Source organism: Lissotriton helveticus, chromosome 11 (genome assembly GCF_964261635.1).
Source record: "Lissotriton helveticus chromosome 11, aLisHel1.1, whole genome shotgun sequence".
NCBI classification, from domain to species: Eukaryota; Metazoa; Chordata; class Amphibia; order Caudata; family Salamandridae; genus Lissotriton; species Lissotriton helveticus.
The window spans coordinates 831,352,103-831,373,075 of record NC_136072.1 but is presented as its reverse complement, the minus strand read 5'-3'; the positions used below and the strand labels follow the sequence as shown (position 1 = coordinate 831,373,075).

The 20,973-nt window shown below is 47.6% G+C and overlaps 1 protein-coding gene across 1 annotated transcript in view; it reads right to left on the bottom strand.

Moving 5' to 3' along the window:
* The window catches only part of SNRNP200 (small nuclear ribonucleoprotein U5 subunit 200), a 490,380-nt gene that overhangs the window by 41,993 nt on the left and 427,414 nt on the right, over window positions 1-20,973 (bottom strand). The window contains exons 38-39 of the mRNA XM_078667002.1: window positions 14,910-15,074; window positions 14,596-14,717 (exon numbers count right to left, since the gene is read on the bottom strand). Coding sequence (XP_078523128.1) covers window positions 14,596-14,717; window positions 14,910-15,074 — 287 coding nt within the window. The remainder of the gene's footprint in view (window positions 1-14,595; window positions 14,718-14,909; window positions 15,075-20,973) is intronic.

Sequence of the window (20,973 nt, the reverse complement as noted above, 5' to 3'; positions counted from 1 at the left end):
GGATCTTCTGTGTCTAAAAACTGCGTTGGCAACAACTGTTGGACCTTGCTGGGTGAGGTCATCTCTGGTGTGACCAAACATGACGACATTTTAAAGTGTGTATATGTATACTTCAATGAGGGAATGCCCTTGGAGAGTAAATCCTTTGACGCGGTGTCCGTTGATGGTGTAGCGTCTACTATTTTTGATGTTTCAGGTGTTTTCATTGATGTTTTTGTCGACGACGACGACGTCCTCGTCGACGTCGACACTGCAGCATTCGACGACGACGATGCCACCGGCGACGGCGTCGTCGACGGTCTCGTCGTCGACGGTCTCGTCGTCGACAGGCCCGTCGACGGTGGCGTCGACGACCTCGTCGACGACGGTGTCCTCGCCGACGAGGAACTCGTCGACGGCTGTATCTTCGTCGACGGTTGTGTCTTCGTCGACGATGGGATCTTCGTCGACGATGGGATCTTCGTCGACGAGGAAGTCCTCGTCGACGATGGGATTTTCGTCGACGCTGGAAGCTTTGCCTTCGTCGATGATGAAGCAGACGTCGACGGGAGCGCTGGCGACGACGACGATTTTATGACAGGAATGACAGAAGATATTGACCTACCCATCGTCGACGACGTGGTAGAAGTCGATGCCATGGAGAAAGTAGACGCCGTGGATGTCGAAATGGAGACTGTCGACAACGTCACAGGTAGGCTAGACGACATTATAGCAGGCTTTTTGAATTCTGTCATCTGAAGAGAAGGCTTGACCTTAGGATGACTCAACAGACTTTGGCTTCTTGTGAGGAGGCGCCACAGACTGATCTGGAGATGACTGCCCAGGCCTTTTTGAAGCGGAGTGGAAGCTCCTGAAGGAACACTCGCTCTCACCTGAAGAGACTACCTGCTCTTTATTCTTTAGTCTCTGGAGCCACAGAAGCAGTCGCCCTTCCCTGTCCTTCAACGTCTTGACCGGGAGAGTGCGACAAATCTTACATTCCTTGGCAGAATGCTGAGGATAGAGGCAATACAGGCAATCTTCATGTTTGTCCTCTATATGTAACCTCATTTTACTACAAGAGGCACAGGGTCTAAAAAGCCCTTTTTTAGGAGTAGTAGCCATATTCACTACCAAAACTTGAAGAATAAAAGGATAAAAGGATAGAATCCAAAGATATAGGAAAAAACCTGAGCAGAGCTCAGTGGAGACTCCCTTCAGCACGACGTGCGGTAGAAAATCTGAGGGACAAGGGCTCCTTCCAGGAAGGTCAGGAGGGTGATAGGAGCTGATTGGCTACTGGCCAAAGTTTGGTCCTTTTTACATAAGGACCTAGATAGGCTACTAATGTGAGGCCTCTGGCCTAGTACTAAGTATATGTCCATGTGACATTACTATATTTATTTACCGGGGACTCCCACCCCGACGACGGGGAATGATTCAGGCATGTGAATCTATGAAAGATACCCATAATACTGGATAATCAGAGTCATCGATCTCGGCGTCGATGGCTTCGGTGTCGAAGGCCTCGCCGGAGTCGGATAATGCCAATGCGGCGCCGGAGCCGGCATAAAAGGCGCAGGTGCATATGAATGAGGAACACCCAAACCATATGCCATAGGACCAGTAGGAGCCCCAGAGGGATACATAGCCCTTGAATAAATACCGAACATCGCATTCAGGAAATGCGAAGGGTCCTGACCTGGAGCCGGGAAGGCTGGGTATGAACCCCCAGGTTGCCCTTGAGGGCGTGGAGTCGAAACGACGTCGACCTCTTCTTCGGGCTGGTGTACCGGAGTCGTACGACCTTCGGGCATCCGAGCTCCACCCTCACCAACCTCCTCCTCCTCACCTTCATCCTCCCGACCTGAAGGATGGGATGGGTCCGGAGATGGAATACTCTTCGGCTTCGGTGAACTCAGTGAGTTTGCTTGCAACACCTCAACCTTGACATCGTGATCCTCCGAAGCCGACGAAACTACCTTCTCAATCAGTTTCACTTGTGACTTCGGCTTGGAACCCGACTCCTTCCTCGATCGATGTCGGGATCCATGGGTTCTCTTTTTATGCTTCTTTCTAGAAGACCTTGAAGCATGGGCCGAGGACGAATCCGACCGCGACCTCGACCGAGATCTCGACTTCGAACGACGAGCTCGTGATCTTGACTTCTTCTTTTCTTTTCCTTCTTTAAACTTAGCAACCAGAAGTTTTGCTTCTCTCTCCCGGAGTGCCTTTGGTGTCATCTTCTCCAGGATTGGCAGTCCTCGACGTCGTGGTCGGAGCTCAGACACCACAAACAGCATTCATGCGGATCTGTAATGGACATTATTTTGTTACATTATCCGCAAGCTTTAAATCCGGTCTTCTTCGAGGTCATGATGAAAACGAGAAGACAAAGATACTAGAAATTTAGATAGTAACAAAGTTACAGTAAAGGCTACAGACGATCCCAGAAAACCGTTAGCGTCGACGACGCGGAAAAAAGGGAACTGATGTCATCACGCCGGCGTGGGCCTATTGTAGGCGTCGGTGACGTCAGCGGAGTCGCGAGCGATGCCGTGCCTCTGTGACGTCCGAGTCCACGTCGGCGCGAAGCTACAAAAAGAATTTCCGAATGTTGCTGACGCAGGGGGATATTCACAAGGTGAGGAATCCACACGGCAGATGTATCTATCTGCAAGGGAGAGCTCTATGCTCCAGGGTCCTGCTAGCAGGAGCCGGAAAAAAGAACTGAAAGTAAAAGGAGTGGGCTGTGGATGCTGTGATACCGAGGGTCTCTGGAAGGTTCCTTAAAGGCACGGTATCCCTTTTCCAGACACATAATGGCCTCCTATGGAGGCTTGTCTTTCCATCCCTTCCTCTCTATCATTCCAAGGATTTGGTGAGGGGAGTAAAGTTTCTCTATGGGTGAAACTGGACAGATTGTGTTAAACGTGTTATTGGTGTAATATCCTTGGCATTTCTAGTTGAAGTACTGGACAGTGTAGCCTTGTAGGTACGTGCTGCATTATTGTCTTGAATTTTCTCTTAAGTGTCTATGCAGGACTGCAATGAAGACAGCTTAAGAGATTATTTTTGATTGCTCCGGGGTCCACGCACATGGGCGGGACTATTCACTAGATTATGACTATACACAGAGATCCCCTACTACGGAAGTCAGTCTAGATAGCTAGAGGATGTCCCAAGAAATGGGTTAAGGTGTGGGGAGCGTGGAACAGGTATAGAGGGGACATTTGTACCCCGCCAAGTCGTCAGGTGGTCTCAGGCACTCTGGAAACCCCACAAATCAAGCATGTAACAATTGTGCCTTAATTTGCCTAATGTGTATTATCTCTGTGGAGGAAGTAACAGCCTGCTTGTAAATCATTTGTTGTGATTTGGTATAAATGTTAATAAAAAAGAAATGATAAAAAAGAAGAAAATAACACAAAGGCCAAACACCACACTGTCAGCCCATTGTATAGCGAAAGCCCAACATTTGAGCACATTTTGATCCGAAAGCGAAACTTAACAAAAGAAACAAAACAAAAGAACAAATTCTGTCATCTGAACGCATTTTTTTACAGCATTGCTGCCAGTGGGGGCTGCTCAGAGGGAGGCTCTCAAGTGGCGGCCGCTAGAATACAACCCACAGCTGAAGCCCTTCATCTGGGCTTGGGGCTTACGTGCCGGTTGTCACATGTCTGATTTAGGAAGGAGGAGGAGGCCCAGTGGGAGATTCCTTTGTCTGCAAGCGTCAGTACAGCAAAGCTAGGAGCGGAGTCTCTGACAGGCTGACCACTCACAAATTAATAGACTGTGGAGTGGGCGCCACAAATGCATTACGGTTGGTGAAGTGGGAAAAACGTATGAACTGAAGAGCTTGTAACAAATGTAAGCTCCTGTGCAGCGTGACGGTGCAGTTAGACCCCTAGGGCAGGTTGCGGAAGGGGCAGAGTGTGTTGTTCCTGTAAAACCAGCTACTAAAAAGTCAGTAACAAGTGAGTGCTCACAAACTGTAAATAAAACAGAGTAAGAACACGTGTAACAGGGGCAGTCCTTACAGGAGGTTACAACAGAAACAAGCATTTGCAATGCATAAGGTCTCGCAGTAGGAAAGTTTGAGCTATTGGTATTGTAAATGACACATTTTTTATATATGTGTTGGTTTTGAAAATAGCAAAAATAATAGCTTTGTCATTTACAATGCCAATAGTTATAACTTGTGACACCTATAGCATTTGTAATGCAATATGTGTTGTATTCACATGACTTAGATGTATTGATATTACAAACAACAATGGCTTTGAATTTTTTTAATAATTAATACTTAAATAAAAGTTATTGTAATTTATAATGGCAATAGCTTAAACTTTTGTAAATAACTTTTGTGAAGAATATGTTCAGTGCATTTTATTGTGACGAAAATCCAAGAACAGAAGTGAAATACTAACCTCTTTTTGTGACATTTGTAATAAAGCTTCAAACATTGAGAGATCATATTTGACCCAGTTGTTGTTGAATGGTTGCACAGATTGATGCGGTGGTAGCGCATAGTGATGTTGTTGTGCCCCTTAGTGATGTTGTGGTGGTGCTGAGTGATGCTGTGGTGATGCGATAGATAGAGTGAGTGGGATAGATAGATAGTGAGTGGGATAGATAGATAGAGTGAGGGCGATAGATAGATAGAGGGAGGGCGATAGATAGCTAGACAGATAGATAGAGTGATGGCAATCAGTATCTAAATAAATAGATAGAATGAGGGCGATAGATAGATAGATAGATAGAGTGAGGGCGATAGGTAGATAGAGTGAGGGCGATAGATAGATAGCGTGAGGGCGATAGATAGATAGCGTGAGGGCGATAGATAGATAGCGTGAGGGTGTTAGATAGAGTGAGGGTGTTAGATAGATCTGTAGATAGAGTGAGGCCGATAGATAGAGTGAGGCCGATAGATAGAGTGAGGGCGATAGATAGAGTGAGGCCGATAGATTGATAGATAGAGTGAGGGGCGATAGATTGATAGATAGATAGAGGGAGATAGAGTGAGGGGCGATAGATAGAGTGAGGGCGATAGATAGAGTGAGGGCGATAGATAGAGTGAGGGCGATAGATAGAGTGAGGGCGATAGATAGAGTCAGGGCGATAGATAGAGTCAGGGCGATAGATAGAGTCAGGGCGATAGATAGAGTGAGGGCGATAGATAGAGTGAGGGCGATAGATAGAGTGAGGGCGATAGATAGAGTGAGGGCGATAGATAGAGTGAGGGCGATAGAGTGAGGGCGATAGATAGAGTGAGGGCGATAGATAGAGTGAGGGCGATAGATAGAGTGAGGGCGATAGATAGAGTGAGGCCGATAGATTGATAGATTGATAGATAGATAGATAGATAGAGTGAGGGCGATAGATAGATAGAGTGAGGGCGATAGATAGATAGCGTGAGGGCGATAGATAGATAGAGTGAGGGCGATAGATAGATAGCGTGAGGGCGATAGATAGATAGAGTGAGGGTGTTAGATAGAGTGAGGGTGTTAGATAGATCTGTAGATAGAGTGAGGGCGATAGATAAAGTGAGGGCGATAGATAGATAGAGTGAGGGCGATAGATAGATAGAGTGAGGGCGATAGATAGATAGAGTGAGGGCGATAGATAGATAGAGTGAGGGCGATAGATAGATAGAGTGAGGGCGATAGATAGATAGAGTGAGGGCGATAGATAGATAGAGTGAGGGCGATAGATAGATAGAGTGAGGGCGATAGATAGATAGAGTGAGGGCGATAGATAGATAGCGTGAGGGCGATAGATAGATAGAGTGAGGGCGATAGATAGATAGCGTGAGGGCGATAGATAGATAGAGTGAGGGTGTTAGATAGAGTGAGGGTGTTAGATAGATCTGTAGATAGAGTGAGGGCGATAGATAAAGTGAGGGCGATAGATAGATAGAGTGAGGGCGATAGATAGATAGAGTGAGGGCGATAGATAGATAGAGTGAGGGCGATAGATAGATAGAGTGAGGGCGATAGATAGATAGAGTGAGGGCGATAGATAGATAGAGTGAGGGCGATAGATAGATAGAGTGAGGGCGATAGATAGATAGAGTGAGGGCGATAGATAGACAGAGAGAGGGCTATAGATAGATAGAGTGAGGGCGATAGATAGATAGAGTGAGGGCGATAGATAGATAGAGTGAGGGCGATAGATAGATAGAGTGAGGGCGATAGATAGATAGAGTGAGGGCGATAGATAGAGTGAGGGCGATAGATAGAGTGAGGGCGATAGATAGAGTGAGGGCGATAGATAGAGTGAGGGCGATAGATAGAGTGAGGGCGATAGATAGAGTGAGGGCGATTAGATAGATAGAGTGAGGCCGATAGATAGAGTGAGGGCGATAGATAGAGTGAGGGCGATAGATAGACAGATAGAGTGAGGGCGATAGATAGACAGATAGAGTGAGGGCGATAGATAGACAGATAGAGTGAGGGCGATAGATAGATAGAGTGAGGGCGATAGATAGAGTGAGGGCGATAGATAGAGTGAGGGCGATAGATAGAGTGAGGGCGATAGATAGAGTGAGGGCGATTAGATAGATAGAGTGAGGCCGATAGATAGAGTGAGGGCGATAGATAGACAGATAGAGTGAGGGCGATAGATAGATAGATAGATAGTTGTGTGTGGTTGTGTGTGCGTGGTTGTGTGTGTGGTTGTGTGTGTGTGGTGTGTGTTATGCTTTGTTTTGCTATGTTTTGCTAGGCTATGATATGTTTTGTTTTGTTATGCTATGTTTTGTTTTGTTTTGTTATGCTATGTTTTGTTTTGTTATGCTATGTTTTGTTGTGTTTTGTTTTGTTATGCTATGTTTTGTTGTGTTTTGTTTTGTTATGCTATGTTGTGTTTTGTTTTGTTATGCTATGTTTTGTTGTGTTTTGTTTTGTTATGCTATGTTTTGTTGTGTTTTGTTTTGTTATGCTATGTTTTGTTGTGTTTTGTTTTGTTATGCTATGTTTTGTGTTTTGTTTTGTTATGCTATGTTTTGTTGTGTTTTGTTTTGTTATGCTATGTTTTGTTGTGTTTTGTTTTGTTATGCTATGTTTTGTTTTGTTATGCTATGTTTTGTTGTGTTTTGTTTTGTTATGCTATGTTTTGTTGTGTTTTGTTTTGTTATGCTATGTTTTGCTATGTTTTGTTGTGTTTTGTTAAGCTATGCTATGCTTGGTTAGGTTATGCGCTATGCTTGGTTAGGTTATGCGCTATGCTTGGTTAGGTTATGCGCTATGCTTGGTTAGGTTATGCGCTATGCTTGGTTAGGTTATGCGCTATGTTATGCGCTATGCGCTATGTTATGCGCTATGTTATGCGCTATGCGCTATGTTATGCGCTATGTTATGCGCTATGCGCTATGTTATGCGCTATGTTATGCGCTATGTTATGCGCTATGTTATGCGCTATGCGCTATGTTATGCGCTATGTTATGCGCTATGTTATGCGCTATGTTATGCGCTATGCGTTATGTTATGCGCTATGTTATGCGCTATGCTATGCGCTATGCTATGCGCTATGTTGCGCTATGCGCTATGTTGCGCTATGTTATGCGCTATGGTATGCGCTATGTTATGCGCTATGCTATGCGCTATGCGCTATGTTATGCGCTATGCGCTATGTTATGCGCTATGCGCTATGTTATGCGCTATGCTATGCGCTATGTTGCGCTATGTTGCGCTATGCGCTATGTTGCGCTATGCTATGCGCTATGTTGCGCTATGCTATGCGCTATGTTGCGCTATGCTATGCGCTATGTTGCGCTATGCTATGCGCTATGTTGCGCTATGCTATGCGCTATGTTGTGCTATGCTATGCGTTATGCTATGCGCTATGCTATGCGCTATGTTATGCGCTATGTTATGCGCTATGCGCTATGTTATGCGCTATGCTATGCGCTATGTTATGCGCTATGTGCTATGTTATGCGCTATGCTATGCGCTATGTTATGCGCTATGTTATGCGCTATGCCCTATGTTATGCGCTATGTTATGCGCTATGTTATGCGCTATGTTATGCGCTATGTTATGCGCTATGTTATGCGCTATGTTGCGCGCTATGTTATGCTATGTTGCGCTATGTTATGCGCTAATTATATGCGCTATGTTGCGCTATGTTATGCGCTATGTTATGCGCTATGTTATGCTATGTTTTGCTATCCTATGCTTTGCTGTGTTTTGCTATCCTACGCTTTGCTGTGTTTTGCTATCCTATGCTTTGCTGTGTTTTGCTAGCCCATGATTTGCTGTGTTTTGCTATCCTATGCTTTGCTGTGTTTTGCTATCCTATGCTTTGCTGTGTTTTGCTATCCTATGCTTTGCTGTGTTTTGCTATCCTATGCTTTGCTGTGTTTTGCTATCCTATGCTTTGCTGTGTTATGCTTTGCTGTGTTTTGTTATGCTATGTTTTGTTGTTTTACTATGATATGCTATGTTTTGCTATGCTATGTTTTGCTTTGCTATCCTATGCTTTGTTTTGCTATGTTTTGTTATGTTCTGCTGTTTTGTTCTGCTGTTTTGTTGTGTTATGTTATGCTATTCTATGTTTTGCTATGCTATGCTATTCTATGTTTTGCTATGCTATGTTTTGTTTTAAGTTATGTTATGCTATCCTATGCTTTGTTTTGCTATGTTTTGTTATGTTCTGCTGTTTTGTTGTGTTATGTTATGCTATGCTATGGTTTGTTTTACTATGCTATGTTTTGTTTTGCTATTCTTTGTTATGTTATGTTTTGTTTTGTTATGCTATTCTATGTTATGCTATGGTTTGTTTTGTTATGCTGTTCTATGTTTTGCTGTGTTATGCTATGTTTTGTTATGTTCTGCTGTTTTGTTATGCTATGTTTTGTTATGCTATGTTTTGTTATGCTATGATTTGTTATGCTATGTTTTGTTCTGCTATGGTTTGTTCTGCTATGGTTTGTTCTGCTATGGTTTGTTCTGCTATGGTTTGTTGTGTTATGTTATGCTATGTTTTGTTGTTTTACTATGATATGCTATGTTTTGCTATGCTATGTTTTGTTTTGCTATCCTATGCTTTGTTTTGCTATGTTTTGTTATGTTCTGCTGTTTTGTTCTGCTGTTTTGTTGTGTTATGTTATGCTATGCTATGTTTTGTTTTGCTATTCTTTGTTATGTTATGCTATGGTTTATTTTGTTTTACTATGCTATGTTTTGTTTTCCTATTCTTTGTTATGTTATGGTTTGTTTTGCTATGCTATTCTATGTTTTGCTTTGTTATGCTATGTTTTGTTATGCTATGTTTTGTTATGCTGATTTGTTATACTATGTTTTGTTCTGCTATGGTTTGTTCTGCTATGGTTTGTTCTGCTATGGTTTGTTCTGCTATGGTTTGTTGTGTTATGCTATGTTTTGTTGTTTTACTATGATATGCTTTGTTTTGCTATGCTTTGTTTTGTTATGCTATGGTGTTTTGTTGTGTTTTGTTATGCTATGCGTTGTTGTGTTTTGCTATGCTATGTTTTGTTGTGTTTTGCTATCCTATGCTTTTGTTTGTTATGCTATGCTATGCTGTGTTTCGTTATGCTATGCTATGTTTTGTTATGCTATGCTGGTACGGGTATGTGAGGGTGAGTGAGGGGGGTGAGGGTGTGTGAGGGTGTGTGAGGGTGAGGGTGTGTGAGGGTGAGGGGGTGTGAGGGTGTGTGAGGGTGAGAGTGTGTGAGGGGGTGTGAGGGTGAGGGGTGTGAGGGTGACGGGTGTGAGGGTGAGGGGTGTGAGGGTGAGGGGTGTGAGGGTGAGGGGTGTGAGGGTGAGGGGTGTGAGGGGGTGTGAGGGTGAGGCAGTGTGAGGGTGAGGCAGTGTGAGGGTGAGGGGGTGGGTGAGGGGGTGTGAAGGTGAGGGGGTGTGAGGGTGTGAGGGGGTGTGAGGGGGTGTGAGGGTGTGTGAGGGTGTGTGAGGGTGAGTGAGGGTGAGTGAGGGTGAGTGAGGGTGTGTGAGGGTGTGTGAGGGTGTGTGAGGGTATGTGAGGGTGTGTGAGTGTGAGGGGTGTGAGGGTGAGGGGTGTGAGGGTGAGGGGTGTGAGGGTGAGGGGTGTGAGGGTGAGGGGTGTGAGGGTGAGGGGTGTGAGGGTGAGGGGTGTGAGGGTGAGGTGGTGTGTGAGGGGTCAGGGGGTGTGAGGGGGTGAGGGCGAGTGAGGGGGGGTGAGGGCATGAGGGTTAGTGAGGGTGAGTGTCTCCAATGAATGTCGCTGCTTCGCCTTCTTTGAAAATGTTCAGTGCTGCAAATATAGTATGCTGCCCTAATTATCACAGCATGAGGCCCCAAAGTGATAATTATCACAGCATGCAGAGAGCCGCCCCACACTGCTGGAGCACTCAACTGCACATTAATTATAGTTGAGTGCTCCAGCAGCCTGGGGGTGTGAGGGTGAGTGAGGGGGGTGAGGGTGTGTGAGGGTGAGGGTGTGTGAGGGTGAGGGTGGGTGAGGGTGTGTGAGGGTGAGGGTGTGTGAGGGTGAGGGGGTGTGAGGGTGAGAGGGTGAGGGGGTGTGAGGGTGATGGGGTGTGAGGGTGAGGGGGTGTGAGGGTGAGGGGGTGTGAGGGTAAGTGAGGGGGTGAGGGGGTGTGAGGGGGTGTGAGGGTGAGTGTGTGAGGGTGAGAGTGTGTGAGGGTGAGAGTGTGTGAGGGGGTGTGAGGGTGAGGGGTGTGAGGGTGAGGGGTGTGAGGGTGAGGGGTGTGAGGGTGAGGGGTGTGAGGGTGAGGGGTGTGAGGGTGAGGGGTGTGAGGGTGAGGGGTGTGAGGGTGAGGGGTGTGAGGGTGAGGGGTGTGAGGGGGTGTGAGGGTGAGGCAGTGTGAGGGTGAGGGGGTGTGAGGGTGAGGGGGTGGGTGAGGGGGTTGAAGGTGAGGGGGTGTGAGGGTGTGAGGGTGTGTGAGGGTGTGTGAGGGTGAGTGAGGGTGTGTGAGGGTATGTGAGGGTGTGTGAGAGTGAGGGGGTGTGAGGGTGAGGTGGTGTGTGAGGGGTCAGGGGGTGTGAGGGGGTGAGGGTTAGTGAGGGTGAGTGTCTCCAATGAATGTCGCTGCTTCGCCTTCTTTGAAAATGTTCAGTGCTGCAAATATAGTATGCTGCCCTAATTATCACAGCATGAGGCCCCAAAGTGATAATTATCACAGCATGCAGAGAGCCGCCCCACACTGCTGGAGCACTCAACTGCACATTAATTATAGTTGAGTGCTCCAGCAGCCTGGGGCGCCTGTTGACATGCTGTGATAAGTGGGTCTCATGCTGTGATAATTGTTGCAGCGCCTGAGGAAGTGGAGACTCCTGCTGGGATAATTGGTCTGACAAACGTGCACAAGCTGCTCAACCTTGAAGCGCGTTCACAGACCTTGGTCGGCTCGTGCCCAGGTCTGTATCGGGCTCGTTCACAGCTGATACTCCCTTGACAGGGATGAAGGCGGCTATAAGTCTCGTTGGCGGCAGCGCTTCGCGCTGCAACGCCAGCGAGACCTAAAAAGGAGGTACTAAGGAGGGACTACTAAACAAATTAACGAATGGGAAAAAAAAGCATTTCCAAAAGACAGTCAAAGGAGCCAGATAAATAAATGGGTGGCAGATGGGCAGAGCTTAAAGCCCATACTCTTAATACAGCATGTCTCTGTAGGAAGGTAGATCCCTGACTATGGTTGCCCCCAACATTTTGCCTGGTGTTTTGCTGGTTTTCTGACTTAGTTGACCTGGGGCCCTGCTATTCAGGACCCCAGGCCTACTGCTCTCTCTGTAAAATGGATTCCATGTACCTTAGGTACATATCTAAATTGGATACTGAGTCACCTTACCAGTCCCTGTACAGTGTACCGTAGGTACCCAGGGCATAGGTGTACCCAGGGCCTACCAGGGGCTGCAGCATGTATTATGCCACCCCTGGCTGGCCATCCAAATCTGGCACAACTGGCTGCTTGACAGCTGGGGCAAGGTGGTGTAATCACCCTTTGCTTTAGATATAGTATACCTATATCTAACCCTAAAAATGGACACACAGATCTCCTATCAGTCACTCCTATGGCAGGCCTTAACAATCCTGAAGGCAGAGTGCTGGGAATCGTGTGAGATGGTGCTCTGGCATGAGCTGAGCCTGTCTGCGGCTTTCGGGATCCATCCCTTAGCCGTTTCCATGATATCGCATACCATATACTCTTAAGTGCATTATAATCCTCGCGGTTATATGCCAACTCTGGTATCGCTTTATCAAAACATGTCGAGTAAGGTGTCATACGAATTGGAATACTAACCCCTCGCCAATTCTGGCGACGGGGTTAGCATTCCACCCTTCTAGAGGGACACGGCATGTATGTAACCCCTAACCCCGGTTAAAGTCAGACAGAGCCTTAGCATCCACAAAATGGATGCTGCCACCGAGACACAAGTCTGCCCTCCTGCTGCTGGGAGTCCTCCCAGAGCAGGAGATAAGGACAAAGGGTTTCCTGCCAGGGGCGGTGCCAGCACCGTCCCAGACCAGATTTTGTGTATTGTAGGTAGGCAGGGCTTCAGAGGAAGGTGACTGCACGTGGCACCCCGGTGCTCACTGTGCATAGGCTGGCTTGAACCAGTTCCAGGGACACTCCAGACCCTGTGCTGGGGAAAAGCCCGCCAATGAAGTGGGTGTAACCACCCCCCTCCTGGTCCCACCCCTAGGGCAGGACTTAGTCGCGTGCCAGCCCCCTTTTCCCAGATAAAGGTAGGAGCAGGCCCCCTTCCAAATTAGATCATCTTTGAATCCTGAAACTACTTACTACGAAAGGAACTCAAGACTTCTTCCTAAGATTTCTCCCTTGTGGCTAAGGAGTAGTCACCCTGCATCCGCAGGCACCATCGCAAGAACACTGCGGTCTGCTGCAAGTCCTTCCTCCGGAATCCGACTGCCCAGCTCGACGAGAACCGGCTTCCCTGGCACCTCTGACCTCTACCCACCTCTACAGCCCAGCTGAGAACCGTGGGTGCGACGAGACCTCGAGGGACCGGCCATCTGCAAGACTGCACGACTTCTGCACAGCAAGCCCGCCGAGTAATTTCCTGGTGAGTGCTTTGGGGTCCGAGAAGCCCCGACCCTGAGCAGCTCCAGCACCGAAGTGCAGCCTCCCAGCATCCCCACGATCTGCGTGGGGCCCTTCTGCTTTTTGCTGCTCACCGCGTTGTTTGGCTACTAGCCCGCTGGCTTGTGGCCTTCTGAACGACGCCCGACGACATCACTGCTGCTGGTCTGGTTGCTCCAGACGGGCCCTTGCTCCCTTCCCGAAGAGGAGCGCCCAGGACCCTCCTGGTCCACTCAAGACGCCATTTTGAGTCCACCGCGTGGGCTTGAATTAGCCAAGGCTTGTTGTCCAATCCTGGGTAACTTCGACGCCGACAGCTTCATCCATCGTGGGACAGCTCGCCTCTCCATCCTGGTCGCCGACAACGCCTCCTGGTCCGTGAGATCTGCAGAGCCAGCGTCGCCCACTCACCTAGTCGAGGTGACTGCCATCCGGTGCCCTCCTGGTGCCCACTGACTACTGGCTAGTAGTCACGAACTTGGTCCCCTCTGCTTTCAGGTGTCATCCATCTTCCAGATCCAGGCTTGGATCAACTCGAACTATCTTCACTGGTCGCCTGCCAGCATCTTTCTTCCAGGCTCCTGGTCCGGCAACGAGGATTCCCGACGTCTTTTGAGACCTATGCAGCTGCAGCCCCTGGGCTAGGTAACTTCGGCATTTCGGTGCCCCAGCATAGCCTCACTATCCAAGGGTCAGGATCCACTGTCGTTTTCTTCCTACCAGGTCGGGTTCGCCCGTAAACACTAACTTTAACTTTGCTAGCTTCCATAGACTTTGTCCCGCATCCCGCGTGAGAGTGCACACTCTGCACTCGAGTCCCCTAGGTCTCCTAGAAGTAATCTAACGATTCTATAGTCAAGTCCTAGCGATTCCAAAGCCTATTAGTACTGTACTTACCTGCTAGTAATTTCGCATTCCACTTTTAGAGTATATGGTTTTTCGTGCCCCTCGGGCATTTGTGTATACCGTGCTAACTTAAGTATTTTCGAAAGAGTTTTGTTGTGTGCTTAGCACCCTGTCCTCATAAAGAGTACAGGGTTGTTGTGATTCTAATAAATACATTGTTTATTTTCATAACACTTGTGTGGTGTCCTTTCACTGGGTGTTCAAGGGGTAATGTGATGGTAAAACAGCTGGCTTAACACGCCCTCTAGAGTCTTAGCCTTAGACTGCTCGTATCCATGCTACTAGGATAGCTGGTCTATAAGGTTGACTTACAACCAATCATCAATAAGGGTTGTTTGGACTGATATATAGTGATCACTAGAATAGTGAACACTGCACAACTGTCACAGAAGCATGCACAACAAGCAACAGCCTCGCCACGGAGATCATCTTGTCAAATGCAGAGACCAGTAATTTTGGCACAGTGAGCACACTGACAAAACAGACACAGAAGAGAGTGCCATAAATGAGAACTACACAAGTCAATAGACTTCAGCTAACACTATTAGCTTTTCAATTATTGACAATTAACCCAATTTTAAAATATCGTCACGAAGGACGGGAGCTTATTCTGCCATGCAATCAAGGCACACAAGCATTCTCACCTGTCTTAGGAGGTTGTCCTCATGGTGTCGAATTGGGATATTTTCGTACTCCGCAGCATTTGAGATTATTTCAATCAGGCCACGTACTTTCGTCTTGGCGTTAAGCGACATACTGAACAGTTCTAAAGGTAAGCCAGAAATACTTATTAGGAGATAGGATGTGGTGAGAAGAAGTGGTTAAACACAGGCACTAGGAACAATGGATAAATCTAAAAAACTAACAGGCAGCAAGAATGAGACATAAAAAATAACTGCATTAGCTCTTCAGAAAGAAAGCCTCAAGCTTCCATAACACCCTCTTCCTTTGAAATTACCGATAGTGGTGTAATTGATGTAATAATATGCTGCTATCATTCCCAGGTTCAGGGGAGCCACATCCATCTCATCCTCAATGCTAATACACTTGGACTGCTCCAGGTCACTCAAGGTCTGTTCCACAAGCTCTGAGAGGTGATCTGAGAGATGTCTGTGGGACACGCCTGCAGGTAGAGGAAAGACATGCAATAGGTGAGCTGACTGATGTCTGTGGGACACACATATAGGTAGATGAGAAGAAATTAACATGTGGAGAGAGAATATACAATGCTAAGGTGTACATTACATGCCTGCACTATACAGATGAATTGGAGGGAAGGGAAATAGAAGAGAGATGCAAGAGCCAAGAAGGACAAGTTACTTACCTTTGGTAACACCATTGTAGACATGATCTAGCTGCAGATTCCCTACCTTTGAACTTCCCAGACTGGATCCAGAAGGTTTTTCATGAGCAGTACCCCTGCGCGCCAGTCAACTCCGCGTGATGTCATAGGCGTTGTCTCAGTCATCGTGACATCCGCGTCATCTATATAGGCGCAACCTCGGCACGCAGACGTCAGTATTTGTCGCGACTTTCTATGCCAGAACCACGGAGCCATGAAGTTGACGGACAGTGGTGTTTTTAGACAACTAGGGCCCTGAAGGTGATCTGCAGTGCGGCGAGGATGAGTGGGTCGGTTAGGAATCTGCAGCTGGATCATATCTGTACCAGAAAAGGCGTTACCGTAGGTAAGTAACTTGGCCATCTCATATAGACATCTGGATGCAGATTCCTTACCTTTGAACAGATACCCAAGCAATACCATCCCCGGAGGCGAGACTGCAAAAAGGTTTAAACCAGAAAGGTATGTAGGACTAAATGGCCAAAGAGGCCCTCTCTACGGACCTGCTTGTCAGGCAATAATGCTTGGCAAACGCATGTAGGATTGCCCATGTAGCCACTTGGCAGATGTCGAGTGCTGGGAAAACCACACCGGAGAGCCGTGGTGGCTTCCTTACCTGTGGTAAAATGAGCTATGATGCCTTCAGGAGGCTGTTTCTTTGCCAGCGCGTAACATATCTTAATGCAGAGGACAACCCATCGGGAGATGGTTCTCTTCCGCACAGCATGTCCCTTCTTTGCTCCAACGTACCCCACAAAGAGTTGATCATTCACCCAGAACTCTTTAGTGCGGTTACTGTAGAACAATAACGCTCTTTTTGGGTCCAGACGGTTACCCCCACTTTTTGCCTGTTGTCAGTGTGTTTTAGACCTAGTCTGCTGGGATCCCTCTAATTAGGACCCTAGCAACTGTGCTTTCTTCCCTAAACTGACATATTAAGGACTTTGGTACCTCCACAATTGGCTACTGGTGTACCCGCGTAAGTCCCTAGTATATGGTACTGAGGTACCCAGGGCATAGGTACACAAGGGATCTAACCATGGGTGGCAGCATGTATTGTGCCACCCATGGGGGTCCACTTAAACTGTGACTACAGGCAAGTAATTGCAGCCTGTTTGAGTTGGTGGTAGCACCTCTCATGGCAGATATAGGTTTCCGTATATCTGAGGTCACCACACTTAAAACCTAGAAGTCACTCCTATAGTAGGGGTTTCAGTCCTGAGGGCAGTGTCCTTGGTTATAAGTGTGAGGGTGCCCCGGGATGAGGAGGACACCCCTACAAATCCTGGAGTAGATTCTCCAGGCTATTTAAGTGCGGTCAGCCATTTTAAGACATATAGTGGACATCAGTCATTACGAGATGTCAAACTATATAATGGCTGCACCAAACCTGGTCATATTTGGTATCAAACATGTTGGAATAATACCCAACACCGATTTCCGTGTTGGAAGTATGATCCCATGTACTTGTCCCCTTAGGGGACCTCCCTATGTAATCCTGATAACAGCCTTTCAGGGTTTACAATCAAGAAAGAGCTGCTGCCGACCACAGACACAATTATGTCCTCCTGCTGCTGGGCCATGCTCGAGCAGGGGAACGTAGAACAATAGGTTTCCTGTCACAGGGAGGTGTGACCACCTTGTAGGAAGCTGGCTCTGTATATACTATACCAAAATGAGGTGTAGTGTGCACAGAGTCTAGTGGAACCCCAGAGGTAGGCAGAGGTAAAAGTAGATAGCACCATACTCTCTATTTGTGGTAGTGTGGGCAAGCAGTAAGGCTTTATCAGAGGACAGTGTTAAGCATTTGTTGTACACCTTCAGTCAGCAAATGAATTCACACACTCAAAGACTGAACTTCAGACCAATTGTTTTCTTTTAGGTATTTTATTTCCTTTTTGAAGTAATCTTGTGTATTAGGTTGATATCTCAGAGAAGGTGACATAGCAATGTGATAGTGATATTGAGTTGTAATAAATATACTTTTTTTTTGCTAAACACTTTGTGGTTTCTTTTAAACTAACTTAAATTTCAGATTAAACTAGTAAAACAAGCTGCTTAACACTCCTTCAAGATAAGCCTGAAGGCTGCTCTCCACAGCTACAACTTTGAGATCTTTCTATGGTTATCAAAGTTCACTAAAATCACCGTAAGAGTTTTTTGGATTAGTGCAAGGTGAATAAGCGTGAACCATATACTAAGCCAGCCTCCTACAGGTTGTATTTTTGCAGTGGCTCAAATGGTGCACACATTAACTAAGTGAGGACCAAGTTAAGGTCCCACTGGGGCATGATAAAAGGTGAGGGAGAAACAAATGGGTAAGCCCCTTCAGAAATCTATGTACAATAGGAGACTTGAATAGTGACGGTTGGTCTGGCCATCGTAGAAAGGCCCGAAAGGTAGCCCTTTAGAGTGCCCAGAGCAGAGCCCTTCTGGGCAAGAGATAGGATCAAAAGGAGGATGTCAGAAAGGGTGGCAGACAGAGGGTCAATAGACCCTTCTGTGCAATATTTACAAAATGTTTGCCATCGGCAGGTGGATATCGACTTAGTGGAGGAAAGCCTGGCACCCAGAATAACTTGGCATACTTCGGGTGGTAGTGTTAGTTCGTTTTTCTCATCTCTAAGATGCCCTCCGAGTGCATTTAGCATTAAAACCCACACTGGTATCAGTGTGGGTTTAATGTACTGAGAGGTTGGATACAAAACTTCCCAGTTTTCAGTAAAGCCATTATGATGCTGTGGAGTTCATAATGACAAACTCCAAGCACCATACACTCTTAATGGCATGACTGCACTTTCAATGTCTAAGAATTGGCTTAGACACTGTAAGGGTAACAGGGCTCATGCACTTGTACCCTCACAACTGGTATAGTGCACCCAGCTAGAGGGGTGGCTTATCTATGACAGGGCAGTGGGTGGTAGGCATGGCACACAGGGATGTGTGCCATGTCAACTCTTCACTTTGTTCTGCACCAAACCACGCAGGCTGCAATGGCAGTGTGTGTGCCTAGAGGTACTGGGCCTCTAAGGGTGGCACAATAAGTGCTGCAGCCCTTAGAGGCCTTCCCTGGCCACAGTGCCCAAAGAGTGACAATTGGGTTTTGTCTTCAATGCAGTTTAGGGAAAGAACATAGGCCCTGGGCATCTCTTTGGCAGGAACCCAGGGCACACTCAGTCAAAGTACATCAGCAGTTTAGCAAAAAGTAGGGGCAAACATGCAAAAAGAGGGCACTTTCTTACAGGCGGAGGGTTAACATGTTCAGGTGGAGGACCCTCCCCTGCTGCTGCGACAGAAGATCCTCACGAAGGCACAGCCTGAGCAGAGGATCGAAGCTCATCTGCAGAAGTTTGGGATATCAAACTCTCCGTGCCCAGTCTGGAGCCACAATAATGACTTGGGCATGGTTGCTCCTCATCTTCTTGAGCACTCTGGACAGGAGTGGTATGGGCGGAAAGGCGTATAGGAGACCTGAGCTCCACTCAAGACGAAAAGTGTTGCTGAGCGAGTCTCTCCTTAGAAATTCCAACGCGCAAAACTGCTGACATTGTGCGTTCTCGACGGGGGTAAACCGATCTAACCAAGGCCCTCCCCACCGCTAAGAGTCCTTGCGTCAACTCCAGATGAAGATGCCACTCGTAATCCGTTAGGCACCGATGGCTGAGTTTTTCCACCCTGATGTTCAGTGAACCAGCTAAGTGTTAAACCACCAGGGGTATGCCCTGTTATTCCAGCCAAGTCCAGAGATGAAGAGCCTCCTGACAGAGGTCCACGATCCCACCTCATGTTTGTTGCAGTACCACATGGTAGTGGTATTGTCCGTTAGCACCTGAACCAGCCTTACCTTGAGAGATGGTAAGAAGGCTTTCTGTGCCAATCGGATTGCACGAAGCTCCAACTGGCTGATGTGGAGCCTGGCTTCAGCCGGAGACCAGAGTCCTCTGATCTCCACCTCCCCCAGATAGCCGCCCCATCTCAGGAGTGACGCATCTGTCACAACTGTGAGATCTGGGTGGGGAAGGGAGAGGGGTCTGCCTTTGACCTATTTGCAGTTTGTCAGCCATCACTGCAGATCTTGTGCAGTTCCTTCCGAGATCTGGATCAGGTCGGTGAGATCTCTTTGATGCTGCAACCACTGAAGCTTCAGGTCCCACTGCAGGGTCCACATATGCCATCTTGCATGATTAACTAGCAGGATGCAGGATGCCATGAGGATCGGCAGCCTTAGAGTTAGTTTAAACCGAAATCCAGGATAGTGGCTGAAACATCGGTACCATAGCCTGAATATCCTGGACTAGCCGTTCGGGAAGATAGGCCCGAAACCGTACCCTGTCCAGAACAGCTCTGATGAAAAAGAGCATCTGGAAGGAGTCAGGTGTGACTTCAGCACGTTGATAGTGAACCCCAGCAAATGCAGGAGGTTCGCCATAGTCTGAAGGTGGCTGCAACGAACTCGCCTTCAACAGCAAGTCGTCGAGCTAGGGGACGACGGGAACCCTTGATCTCCGCAGATGAGCTGCAACCACCGCTGTCACGTTGGTGAACAGTCGAAGGGTACTGGTGAGACCGAAGGGGAGAACGGTAAACTGAAAGCGCTCTTGGCCCATCAAACTCCAGGTAGCGGCGATATGCAGGCAGGAATATGGAAACAGGCGTTCTTCAAGTCCAACACTACCATCCAGTCTCCCGGATCCATGGCAGACAGACCCTGAGCAAGAGTGAGCATCTTGAACTTCTTTTTTCTGAGAAAGTAGTTGAGGGCTTCGAGGTCGAGGATAGGACAAAGGCTTCCATCCCTTTGGCGACCAGAAAGTAGCGGGAATAGCAACAGCCTATTTCTGGCACTGGAACCCTCTCTATGGCTCCCTTGGCCAAGAGAGTTGTGACTTCCTCTCAAAGTAAAGCCAGGTGATCCTCCGTCAGCCGATCGTATGTAGGAGGCATGGAGGGCGGGGTAGTCTCAAAGGAGAGAGAGTAGCGCCTTCGAATTATCTGTAGAACTCACCAGTCCGAGGTGATGTCCCGCCAGTGGTGGAGGTGATGATGTATCCTGCCACCAACTGGACACCAATGATCTGGGAGGATCGGACTAGGAGGATTTGGAGCCGGAGGAGTGTGGGCGGTTTGTGGCCTGGTCTGACCATGTGGGTTGTGAAACTTGCACGGTCCTCTGGCTAGGGCAATGCTGGCGTGGCAGGAAGCCCCTTCCGTAGCCACGACAGGGGCAAAAGACAGATGCTGGATGAGATGACACAGAGAGTCGCAAGGACCTGGCCGTCGTCCGAGATTCTTCGAAGTACTCTAGCGGTCCATCATCCATATCTCCAAAGACACAAGAGCCATTATAGGGCATGTCCATAAGATTGTCTTGGACATCCCCAGACAAGCCAGACATTCTCAGCCAGGCGTGGCGCCTAAAGGCCACCGTCGAGGAAATCGCTCTGCCCAGCGTATCAGTCGTGTCAAAGCCGCTGCATATATGGTAAACTTCGCTGCATCTCTTCTGTCTGCAACAGCCTGGGAGCGGACAGCCCAGGGTCTCCACTGGAACTTCTGGCAACACGTGCACAACAGTCTCCCATAACGAATGGGAGTAACGGCCCAAAAGGCATGCAGTGTTTACTAGCAATGCTAGGCTGGTGGAAGAATTTTTTTTCTCACCAAAGCTATCCAGCCTTTT